The 12,218-nt window shown below is 44.5% G+C and overlaps 1 protein-coding gene across 11 annotated transcripts in view; it reads right to left on the bottom strand.

The window, feature by feature from the left end:
- The window catches only part of SON (SON DNA and RNA binding protein), a 41,556-nt gene that overhangs the window by 25,547 nt on the left and 3,791 nt on the right, over positions 1-12,218 (bottom strand). For 9 of the 11 annotated variants that reach the window (XR_012676956.1, XR_012676957.1, XR_012676958.1 and 6 more), the window contains exon 3: positions 385-11,307. Coding sequence is in view for 8 of the 11 variants with exons in the window: in XM_075171892.1 (XP_075027993.1) it covers positions 385-11,307 (10,923 nt within the window). In the remaining 3 variants the exon portion in view is untranslated. The remainder of the gene's footprint in view (positions 1-384; positions 11,308-12,218) is intronic. The other 2 variants (XM_075171867.1, XM_075171884.1) reach the window with 1 other exon arrangement.

The following is a 12,218-nucleotide window of genomic DNA, read 5'->3' as shown; positions in this document are numbered from 1 at the left end:
CCAACTGGCACTTACTTTCAAATGTTCTTTCATGCCCAACTTGTTCTCAGGAAAACTAGAAATTCCCAAGTTTCTCACAGAGTACTTGGCCTTTGCTAACTATTACAATGAACAATGTTCCTCAAGACTGCAACACACTACCTTTGTATAAAAGCTCTATAACCAAGTTATAATCTGCTCTAAATACACTTGCATCCAAATGGTAAGCATTGATTCAGCTCCACAATAAGAAGTAGCTACTGAAGTCACTGCCTAAAAGTAATGCATAAAATGACTACCAAGAAATTCCTTATCAATGGTAGAGGGGTATGTTAAAATAAGACTATGTAAACGAACACAGTATCACCTAACCATGGAACTACTGAAAATAAAATTATCACTTACCCAAGTCTGTAAGACGTTTAGGTGACCTGCTTGAAAATCGTTCCGATGACCTCGATCTACGACGATCAGGTGATCTGCTGTATCTTCTTCTCCCTGAAGATCTTGATCGCCGTAGTCGAATTGGTGACCTACTAGAGCTCCGTCTTCTTCCTCTTGATCTTGATCGCCTTTGACGAATAGGTGTTCGACTCCTGCTCCGTAATCTGAGTGATATTCTACGATCTCTTGAATCTGATCTTCTTCTTCTTCTGTCAGTAGATCTTGATCTATTTCTCTGAGATCTCTTACGCCTGTCTCTTGATAAAGAACGCCGCCTTCTCGATGCTGACCTTGACCTACTCCTCCTTCGATGCCTTGAACGTGACAATGAACTAGACCGAGAGCGACGATTAGATTTTGATCTTGATGCTCTTCTCCGTGTTACTGATCTGGAGCGATTCCGTCTAGAGCGAGATTCCGTATCATATCTCTGGGACCTGCGCTGAGAAGACCTGGAGCGTCTGCTTCTAGACCTCCGTGAAGATTCTTTGTCTGCTGTTTTTTCAACAGATTTGGATCGACTCCTTTGGCGAGCAGTGGACCTGGAGCGTCTACGTCTCGACCTCCGCAAAGACTCTTTGTCTGCTGCTTTTTCAACAGATGTTGATCTACTCCTTTGGCGAGCAGTGGACCTGGACCGTCTACGTCTAGACCTCCGTGAAGACTCTTTGTCTGCTGTTTTTTCAACAGATGTGGATCTACTCTTCTGGCGAGCAGTAGACCTGGAACGTCTACGTCTAGATCTCCGTGAAGATTCTTTGTCTACTGCTTTTTCAATAGATGTGGATCGACTCTTTTGGCGAGTAAGAGATTTTGAGCGTCTGCTTATGGATCTTCGTGAAGACTCCTTGTCAGATATTTTATCAACAGATTTGGATCTAGATTTTTCACGTTCAGAAGACTCAGAACGCCTACTTTCAGGTTCCTGTTCCTCCAATCTCTCCAGAAGCATGGAATCATGTTTGTCTTCATCTGCCAAAGAGGGCTCCACATCCTCACCTTCTTCACCAGTGGTAGACCTTGACTCATGCTCATCTGACGATGTGGAGTCTCTTCGTTCAGCTGTCAAGGAGGGCTCCACATCATCTACTTCTTCACCAGTGGTAGACCTCGATTCACGCCCATCAGGGGATGTGGAACGTCTGTGTTCAGTTGTCAAAGAGGGTTCCATATCCTCTACTTCTTCACCGGTGGTAGACCTTGACTCATGCTCGTCTGATGACGTGGAATCTCTTCGTTCAGCTGTCAAGGAGGGTTCCATATCCTCCATATCTTCACCAGTGGTAGACCTCGACTCACGTTCATCCGAGGATGTGGAGTGTCTACGTTCAGTTGTCAAAGAGAGCTCCCGGTCCTCTGCTTCTTCACCAGTGGTTGACCTTGACTCACGTCCATCAGGAGACATGGAGCTTCTATGTTCAGCTGTCGAAGGTTCCAAATCCTCTATTTCTTCACCAGTTGTAGACCTTGACTCATGGTCATCAGAGGACGTGGAGTGTCTACGTTCAACTGTCAAGGAGGGCTCCCTATCTTCTATATCTTCACCAGTGGTAGACCTTGACTCATGCTCATCAGAGGATGTGGAGTCTCTTCGTTCAGCTGTCAAGGAGGGTTCTGCATCCTCTACCTCTTCCCCAGTGGTAGACTGTGACTCATGCTCATCAGAAGACACGGAGCATCTACGTTCCGTTGTCAAAGGCTGCTCTAGATACTCTACTTCTTCACCAATGCTAGATCTTGACTCATGCTCATCAGGGGACGTGGAGCGCCTATGTTCAGATGTCAAAGAGGGCTCCAAATCATCCATTTCTTCATCTATGGTAGATTTCTGGTCATGGCCTTCAGGGGACACAGACCGTCTATGTTCAGAAGTCAATGAGGACTCTAGGCCCTCTTCATCCATGGGAGATTTCAGCTCATGACCTTCCTGATATGAGGATGTGGAATGTCTACGTTCAGATATCAAAGAGGGCTCTAGATCCCCTGTTTCTTCACCAGGGCCAGATTTCACACTGTAGCCATCAGGGGACATGGAGCACCCACTTTCAGGCATTAAAGGCGGCATTGCATCATTCATTTTTTCAACAGGGATAGATTTCAAGTCACTGTCATCAGGGGACATGGAGGCTCTATCGTTTAGCATCAAAGGTTCAAGACCACCTACTTTTCCAACAGTGGGGAATCTCAACTCCTGGCCATCAGGGGATGCTGCATGTTCATTTTCGGGTGTTGGAGGAAGCTCCTGCACATCTGCATTTTGAACAGGGGTGAATCTTATCTCCTGCCTCTCGAAAGACAAAAGATGGTCATTTTCAGATGTCAAGGAAGAACCCATATCCTCTGTTTTCTCAGCATGAGTCAATCTTGATTCATACTCTTCAGGGGACAGAGCATGTTCATTTTCAGATGTCAGAGAAGGTTCCTTAGCTTCTAGTTTTCCAGCAGGGCTAGACTGCAGCTCCTGACCTTCAGGGGACATGGCACATTCACCTTCAGACATCAAAGATAACTCCTGCACCTCTGTTTTTCCAACAGTAGACTGCAACTCCTGGCTATCAGTGGACATTGAACTTTCACTTTCAGATGTTTCAGAAGGTTCCTCCGTTTCTTCTTTTTCAACAGGACTGGATCTCAAATCATGGCCTTCAGGGGATACATCATACTCATTTTCAGACAACAAAGCACACTCCTGCACCTCTGTTTTTTCAGTAAGAGTAGAGAGCAACTCCTGCCCTTCGGGGGATGCAGCATATTGACGGTCTGATATTAGTGAAGGCTCCTGCACCACTGTTTTTTCAGCAAGGGCAGACTGTAATCCTTGGCCTTCAGGGAAGATGGTATATTCACTGTCAGATGTCAGAGAGGGCTCCTGCACCTCTTTTTCAGCAGGGCTGGTTGTCATCTCCCGGCCCTCAGGAGATACAGCATATTCATTTTCAGACAGCAGAGAACTCTCCTGTATCTCTGTTTTTTCAGCAAGGGAAGACGGCAATTCATGATCTTCAGAAGACATAGCATATTCATTGTCAGGTACTTCAGAAGCCTCCTGCATCTCTACCTTTTCAGGAGAGCTAGATCTCAACTCCTGACCCTCCCAAGATACAGCATATTCATTTTCAGACATCAGAGCAGGCTCTTGCACTTCTATCTTTTCAACAGGGGGTGACTGCAACTCCTGGCTTTCAATGGACACTGAACATCTTTCTTCAGACATCCGGTAAAGTTCCCGCATCTCTGTTTTTTCAGCAGGGGTTGACGTCAGCTCCGGGCCATCAAGCCCTATTGAGTATTCATTTTCAGACATTTGGGAAGGCTCCTCTACCTCAACTTTTTCAAAAGGGGTGGATGTCAACTCATGACCATCAGAGGAAACAGAACATCTGCTTTCCAATATCAGAGGTGGCTCCTGCACCTGTATTTCTTTATCATAAGCAGATCTCAACTTGTGGCCATCAGGGGATGCAATGCATTTCAGTTCAGATGACTTTCGCACCTCTACTTTTTCCGCAAGGACAGGTCTCAATTCATGACTATCAGGCAACAGGAAAAGTCCACCTTCAGATGTCAAAGAAGTCCCTGGGGCCTGTAGCTTTTCAGTAAGTGTGCTTACTGATTCACAAACATCAGCAGGCTTGGAGAACTCACCTTCCAGTGGGAGAGGAGGCTTCTGTATCTCCATTTTTTCAACTGCAGTGGATGTCAATTCATAGCCTTCAGGGAAGACAGAACACCTAAGCTCAGATGCCAATGACAGTTCTGCACCTTCTGTTTTCTCAAAGTAATTTTGTTTTGATTTATGGCCATCATGGCACACAGGAATTCCACTTTTGGACATCAAGAAAGATCCTGTACCCTCTATTTTTCCAGCAGGCAGGTATCTCAATTCATGCACTTCAGAAGATTCAGAGCAGTCAATTTCAAGTACTTGCGAAAGTGTTGGACCGTCTAAATCTTTGTCTACAGATGATCTGGACTCATGAACTTCAGAAGACTTGCAGCTTTGTCCTACAGTTGTCAGTACAACTTCCCGCATTTTTTCAAAAGATGACGCCGAAATGAGGTCATCCGAGATCTCAACAGGACCACAATCGGATGTCAGGGAAACATCCGGAGCCTTGACTTTTTCAACAGATAAAGATCTTTGTTCATTTCCATCAGGTGACTTGAAGGACCCACCTTCAGATACCAACGGAAGTTCCTCTATTTGTGCAGCAAAGCTGGATCCTGATTCATGTCCATCAGGAGACTTGAAGCATCCACTGTCAGAAGCCAGAGAAGGCTCCTGCATCTGGCCCTTTTCAATAGGCAAGGAGGCTGACTCACAGACATCAGGGAACGCAGAGCATGTAACTTCAGGTGCTAGCAAAGATTTTTGAGCCTCTACTGTTTCACAAGATAGTGACCTTGACTCAGGGCTGTCAGCCAACTTGGAAGATTCACTTTCAGGTACTTGTAAAAAGTTCTGAAGCTCTGTTTTTTCAACCGGGCTATGTCTCAATTCATGGCCATCAGACAAGTCAGAGAGTACACTTTCAGACATCAGAGAAGACCCCTGAACCTCCATTTTTCCAGAGGACGAGGAGATTGTCTTGTAATCATCAGAAGATACAGAGCATCCACTTTCAAGTGTCACAAGAGGCTCTGGACCCTCTGTTTCTTTGAGAGAGGTAAATCTCGACTCATCTTCATGGGATGCAGAGAGCTGAAATTCTCTTATCAAAGAAGTTTCTGGATCTGCCCTTTTTTCAACAGCTGAGGAACTTGACTTGGATGTGGAGTATGTAAGTTCAGGTAGTGATGAAGACTCCAGAGCCACTGCTTTTTCAGCTGATCCATTTTCAGATGTTGCAGAAAGCTCTGAAACCTCTGTTTCTTCCACAGGCATGGATCTCAATTCCTGGTCATCTGGAGTTTTGGAGCTATCAAATTCAGACACGACAGAACACTGCAGATCCGCTGTTTTTTCAACAGATGAGGAGCTTTTCTCATGACTATCAAAAGTTTTGGAAAATCCACTTTCAGATGATGGTGGCAGCTCTGGGCCATTTATTCTTTCAACAGATAAAGCTACTGACATGGGACCATTAGAGGATTTGGAGGAGCTGCCTTCACTTGCAAAAGAAGGTTCAGGAACTTCTGCTTTTTCAAGACATTTGGTTGACTCCTGAAGTTCAGAAGACTCCACACGCTTGCTACTGCTCTTTACTGAGGATAACTTACTCTCTCTTTTTTCTATAGATTTGGACCTTGACTTAACACTATCAGAGGACTTGGAACGTTTCCGTTTGGATTTTTTTGAAGATTCCTTGCGCTTTTTTTCAACAGACCTAGACCGAGACTTGTAACGTTCAGAAGATTTTGAGCGGCGACGCTTAGATTTTCGTGAGGACTCCTTCTTTTTTTCCACTGATTTGGATCTAGACTTGTAACGGTCAGAGGACTTTGAGCGCTGACGTTTAGACTTCCGCGATGATTGCTTTCGATCTCTTTTTTCTACTGATCTGGATCTAGACTTGTAACGGTCAGAGGACTTTGAGCGCTGACGTTTAGACCGCCGCAGAGATGCCTTCCGACCTCTCTTCTCAACAGATCTTGACCGAGATTTTGAACGATCAGAGGAACCAGACCCTCTATGTCTGAACCTCCATGAGTATTCTTTGCCCCCTCTCTTTTCTGAAGACCTGGATCTAGATTTAGAACGATCAGAGGACCTGGAACGTCTGCGGCGGGATCTCCAAGAGGACAACCTGCTCCCCCTCTTTTCCACTGACCGCGATTTAGACCTGTAGTGGTCAGATGACCTGGAACGTCTGCGCCCAGACCTTCGAGAGGACAGTCGCTTTTCCACTGACCTAGACTTAGATCTGTAGCGGTCAGATGACCTGGAACGTCTGCGCCCAGACCTTCGAGAGGACAGTCGCTTTTCCACTGACCTGGACTTAGATCTGTAGCGGTCAGAAGACCTGGAACGTCTGCGCCCAGACCTTCGAGAGGACAGTCGCTTTTCCACTGACCTAGACTTAGACCTGTAGCGATCAGAAGACCTGGAACGTCTGCGCCCGGACCTTCGAGAGGACAGTCGCTTTTCCACTGACCTGGACTTAGATCTGTAGCGGTCAGAAGACCTGGAACGTCTACGTCTGGACCTTCGGGAGGACAGTCGCTTTTCCGCTGATCTGGATTTAGACCTGTAGCGGTCAGACGACCTGGAACGTCTATGTCTGGACCTCCCAGAGGACAATCTGCTCCCTCTCTTTTCTGCTGATCTGGATTTAGACCTGTAACGGTCAGACGACCTGGAACGTCTGCGCCTGGACCTCCGGGAAGACACTCTTCTCTCTCTCTTCTCCACAGATCGGGATCTAGATTTGGAATGCTTTTTTCTGGAATCTGAATAGTTTCTGCTCCTAGAACGTGCTCTTTTAGAGGTCAAACGTCTGGAAGTAGAACGCGACCTTGATTTTTTCTTCCGCTTCCTAGACCTGGACTGAGACTTGGAGCGACTCCTTTTTTGTTTCTTTGCATCATGTTTTTTATCACTGCTTCTATGGCTACTTTTTTCAATAACTTTCTCAAGTCTCATCAGAGTCTCCCTCATTCGTGCCGCCACATCAGGTTGCACATCAGATGTTTCTGAATCTCTTTTCTCCGACTCCTGTTCTGGAGTTGCTTCTTTGACAGCCTCAGCTTGTGGAATGACTTCTGACTGGCTTGCCTCTGCCACAAGTACTGGAACTGCTTCTGTAAGTGTCTCAGGTACTGGAGCTGCTTCCAAATCTTTTGTCTCTGCCTCCGACCCCACAGCTGTTTCTGCATCTTTCAGCTCTACAACAGTCTCAGGAAGGGGAGCTGTTTCCAAATCTTTTGTTTCTGCCACAGGAGCTGGAGCTGCTTCCAACTGTTTTGTGTCTCCGATTATTTCAGATTCAGGAGTCTCTGCTGTATCTTTTTCATCTGCTGCATGTGAAGAACTAAAAACTGTTTCTGCTATTAAAGGCTCAGATGCTCGAGTTTGCTCTGCATCTTTCTTCTCGACCAGTATCCCGCATTCCTGAGCTTGACTTGGAACTCTCACATCCTCCATTTGTTGACCCTGCACCCCTTCTGCATATTGTACTTCTGCTGCCACTTCATGTTCCAGTGTTCTTTCCAGTGCTTTCATGTCCCCTGGTTTTGGAACTGCTTCAGAAGATTTCATTTCAGCAGCACTCAAGATTTCTGGAGCCTCTTCTGTACTCTGCCATTCTGGAGCAGGTTTTGCTTCTAGAACTGCTTGCAGATGTTCTTGCTTTTCAGTGTGCAGAGATTCTGGAGCAGCTTCTGAAGCATCCTCTAAAACATTAATCGCCCCCACATTTCCAGATTTTGGGGAAGTTTCCAAACCTTGGATATCCATGTGTACCTCAGGCTCTTCAACTGTTTCAGAACCTTTCACCTCTACTGTTGCAGACTCTTCCATACTTTCCAACAACCTCACTTCTCTAGCTTCTGATGCTGGCTCCAAATACTTTGCTTTCATTGCTTTCTCCATTTCTGAAGCTTCTTCCAAATCTTCTACACTGGTAAGCGAGGGCTCATCTTTTTTTGTGCTTGTCCTCCTTGTTGCAATTATATATTCTACAGTAGGTCCCTGAGTTCTCAGATCTGTCAAAATCTTAGATTCCAAAGTTCCTTTCAAGTTTCTCACTTCTGTCACTATTTCTGATGCCGTAGTTTTTTCTTCCACTCTAGGAAAAGACTCTAATACTGCTTCTGAATGACATTCTATCTGTTCCCGTACAGATTCTGAACTTGTTTCTAAAGTTTGCACCGTCACTGTTTGCACAGGTTCTAGTATTCCTTCTTTACTCCTTGCCTTTGCTTTGTTTGGATCTTCTGGGGCAACTTCAGAATGCCTCATTTCTCTAACCACCTCAGATGCCAATGTCCTTCCCAAGCCTTGTGTTAGTGTCCTTGTTTCAGATCCCACAACCATTTCCAAATTTTTCATCTGTCTTAAGTGTGAAGTTTTTGATCTTGCTTCCACATCTTTTACCTCTGCAACTGCCTCAACTTCTGACAAGTTGTCTAAACCTCTCACTTCTACAGTGGCAGAACTGGTAGCTAGTTCAGAATCCTTTATCTCCCCTACCACCTCAGTTTGTGAGGTTCTTGTATGTGTCATGACCTGAGACTGTGAAATGATGGAACTCTTTGTTTTGCTTGCACCAAGAGGTTCTGCAACTGTTTCTGCATGTTTTGGTTCTCTCTCTGCTGTGGTTTTCAAATGCATCATTCCTGCTAATGCCTCAGACTCTCTAACTGGTTCCATGCTTACACATGCAACCACAGGTTCAGGAGTCCTTTCTGACCTTTCTTCTAAAGTAAGAAGTCCTGAACTGGCTTCCAAGACTTTGCTACCCATTTTGGCTTCAGAACACACATGTCCTCCTAAGCCCCTTGCCACTGCAAGGGTTCCAGGCTGCAAGACTGCTTCCAAAGCTTGTATCTTTGCCATACCTACAGACGCTGGATCACCTAAATCTCTCGAACCTTTCATGTGCAGGTATGATGAAGATGTCTTCATCTCTGCCCCGGCTCTGTCAAGGTCTGCTTCTGAATCTTTCCTTTCTGTCTCTGCTACAGGTCCTATAGTTGTTTCCAAACTTTTTCCTGGTCTTACAGATCCGACTTTCATGGCTAGGAGACCAGCATCTGAGCCTGCTTCTACTCCTGCCATACTATCTCGATTTATTTCTGAACCTTTTGACACTGCTGTTGAATCTAGTGTTGCTGCTAAACCTCTGGCCACAGTCCCACAATGCACAGCTTCTTCTGAAGCTTTCACACCTTCCATTTGCAAAGACAGTGAGGCTGTTGTCAAAGTTTTTGCTTCCACCACAGCCATTGGTCTTAGGACTCCTCCTAGACCTTTCACGTCTTCCTTCTGCAAAGACAGGGGAGTTGCTTCTAAACCTCTCACATTTGATTCACTCTCAGATCTTGATTCTCTCAGCTCCTTCGGTTGTCTCAGTAATGAAGTACCTTCCGAACCTTTTGCCTCTGTTACAGCTACAGGCTTGAGAGTAGGTTCTGAAGTTTTTGAAGCATTAGTATTTTCCAGTTGCAGAGTAGCTTGACTTGTTTCTCGACCTTTTACTCCTGTTAGCGCTGCAACTTCCACGGTTGCTCGTGGACCTTGAAAAAGGTCCGCCATCGGGATTTCTGGAGTTGTTTGGGGAATGAAGGTCTGCACAACTGCTACGGGTTCTAAAATTGTTCTTAAACATTTTGCCTCTGCAACCACACTCACATCTGTCAATTCTGCTGGAAGTGCAGATTCCTGGGTTCTATCCACACTTCTTGTTTCTGTCAAGACTTTAGGTTGTAGGAACACTCCTGATGCATTCAACACTGTTGCAGCATCAGTGGTACCTTCCCTATCTTTGACTACTTCAACTTGCAGACATTCTCGAGCTGCTTTGACATCTTTTGCTGTAACACCCACAGGTTCCATGATTGTTTCCAAAGTTTTGGGCTTTATTACAGCAATTGGCTGCAGAGCTTCTTCCAAAGCTTTCTCGTTTTCCACATGCACAGAACTTCTAGCTGGTTCAATATCCTTCACTTTTGTAACAGCTCCTGGTCCAAGGGGTGTTTTGGCACTTTTTATTTCCACCTGGGTCACAGCAGTCGCTGCAGGTATTTTAAAAGGATGTTGCAAAGATACATCTGCCTTCAAGACACTTGAACCCTCCATAGCGCTGCACTGCATCACTCTCAAATTATCAGGTAGAATTGAGGGCTTCAGGGCTGGCTCCAAAGTTCTGCTCACACCCCCTAATTCCAAAGATCTTTCCACATTTTTCACATTTCCCATATGCAGAGATTTTTCAGTTGCTTCTGGAATTTTCACTTCTTCCATGGCCACAGACATGTGAGCTACCTTCACAGTATTCAGATCTGCCTGATTTGCAGATTTAGGAATTGTTGCCACATCACTTGCCGAAGACACAGATTCTGAAGTTGCTTCTAACTCTTTTGCTCCCTCCTGCGCCACAGATTTTAGAGATGCTTCTGAATATTTCAAGACCTCCATGGTCTCAGACTCGAGAGCTGTACCCAAAGCTTTTACTTCCCCAGTGCCTTTAGACTTCAGAATAACTTCTGAACCTTTTAGTGCTTCTATTACCTCTGAAGCTAAAGCTGCTGCTGAATCTTTCTGAATTTCAGATTTATTGGCAACTCCAGACGGGATGCTAGATGAAGTCTCATTTCCAGTATCAACAAGAACACCCTTTTCACTCGCATTAATAGCTATAGGATAAATATTTTCGTGAGACTGTTTAATTTGTTCTGCTCTAGTGCAAATTTTAGTTTGAGTCATAGTAGCATTTTCTTGGATATCAGATTGGCTTCCTTCTAAATTAAATGGAGGATTTGTTGCACACAAAGTCCCCTTCTCACTTCCAAGATTTTCCGTAGATTGCTGAGAATCAGTTCTTGAATGAGAAACAAGTCCTAAAGCTTGTCTATCAGGCTCCTCACTTGCTGTTAAGCACAGTTCTTCTGGCTGCACGTGGACAGCCAGATTTGCATCTCCAAATCCTCCATGTTGTACACTCAATTTGGAGCTTGATTTTTCTGGCATCAAGTGAGAAGCAGGCTGCAAGTCTGTATGTTCTCCATGACGTGTACTCAACTTTGACTCCTTTGGCTGCTTTTTATGCTTTTTCTCTTTCTTCCTTTTCTTCTTCTTTTTCTTCTTCTTCTTACTTTTGTGTTTCTTGTTCTTCTTTGATTTTTTCCTAGGAATTTCATCTTGAGCAGTAGAGCTTCTTTTTGTAGACTGAGTACTATTTTTCACAGTATTTTTGTCTACATCTAGAAAAAAATGATATTTTCCTTGTAAATGTTATTAAAACTACATTTTAAAGATTTTTTTAGACTAGTGACCAAGTACATGGGCAGAAGTACAAAAAATTTAAACTTGAAACCCATGCCTTCTTCACTAAACTACCATACATAAATAGCACAGACTCCCTTTTCAGCCCTCTTACCCTTCATCTCAGGAGTCACTTTAAGTAAAAATAACTAATTCTTCTTTCAAAAAGTTAACCAAATCTTCTTGGTCAGCAACAACAGTTCCAGTAGGAACATGACTCTTTCCAAGAAGTAGTTGGATATACTTCCACTTATATTCAACTGGGCAGTGCATTCTTCCAGGAGGCTAGAGATGTGCTTTTAAACTACACCAAGCTGCACATGGAAGTGAAACAAGAACTCCCATTTTCCAGACAAATTATCTAAGTGGTGGTATGTTCATTGTATAAAATGTGGCCGACCCAATATCCCCTACTATGCTTTAACTTGTAAGTGAGTCCAGTATTACCAGTGTGTTAGAAATTATCTGAGCATATTTACCGATTAAGTTCCTCACTGGCTTAGTTCTTCAAACAAATCTGGGGAAACAGCACCTACTTCCCCAATCCCGAACAAGCTTCAAGGCATTGCAGGCAACCAGCTGCTCAGACTGGTCTGCAGTTGCCACAAGCAACTGCAAAACTGCAAGTACCTAATAGAGCTTTTGCTTCAAACAGGAAAGTAACTAATGAATTCAGGTGACTGCAGGGACAATAAATCACTGAGGGGGAAAGAAAAGAGGGAGACTGAGATTTCAATCACCTTCTTTTAATTCTATACCTCATTTCCCTCTGAATTTAATCTGTATTAGGCTCTTGCCCTTCTTTGGATCTAGTGCCATGTTTTCATGAGGAAGGCACTTCTATTAAAGGCAACTTGTTATAATTTCTATT

Source organism: Calonectris borealis, chromosome 1, assembly GCF_964195595.1.
Source record: "Calonectris borealis chromosome 1, bCalBor7.hap1.2, whole genome shotgun sequence".
NCBI lineage: Eukaryota > Metazoa > Chordata > Aves > Procellariiformes > Procellariidae > Calonectris > Calonectris borealis.
This window is presented reverse-complemented; position numbering and strand designations above follow the sequence as displayed.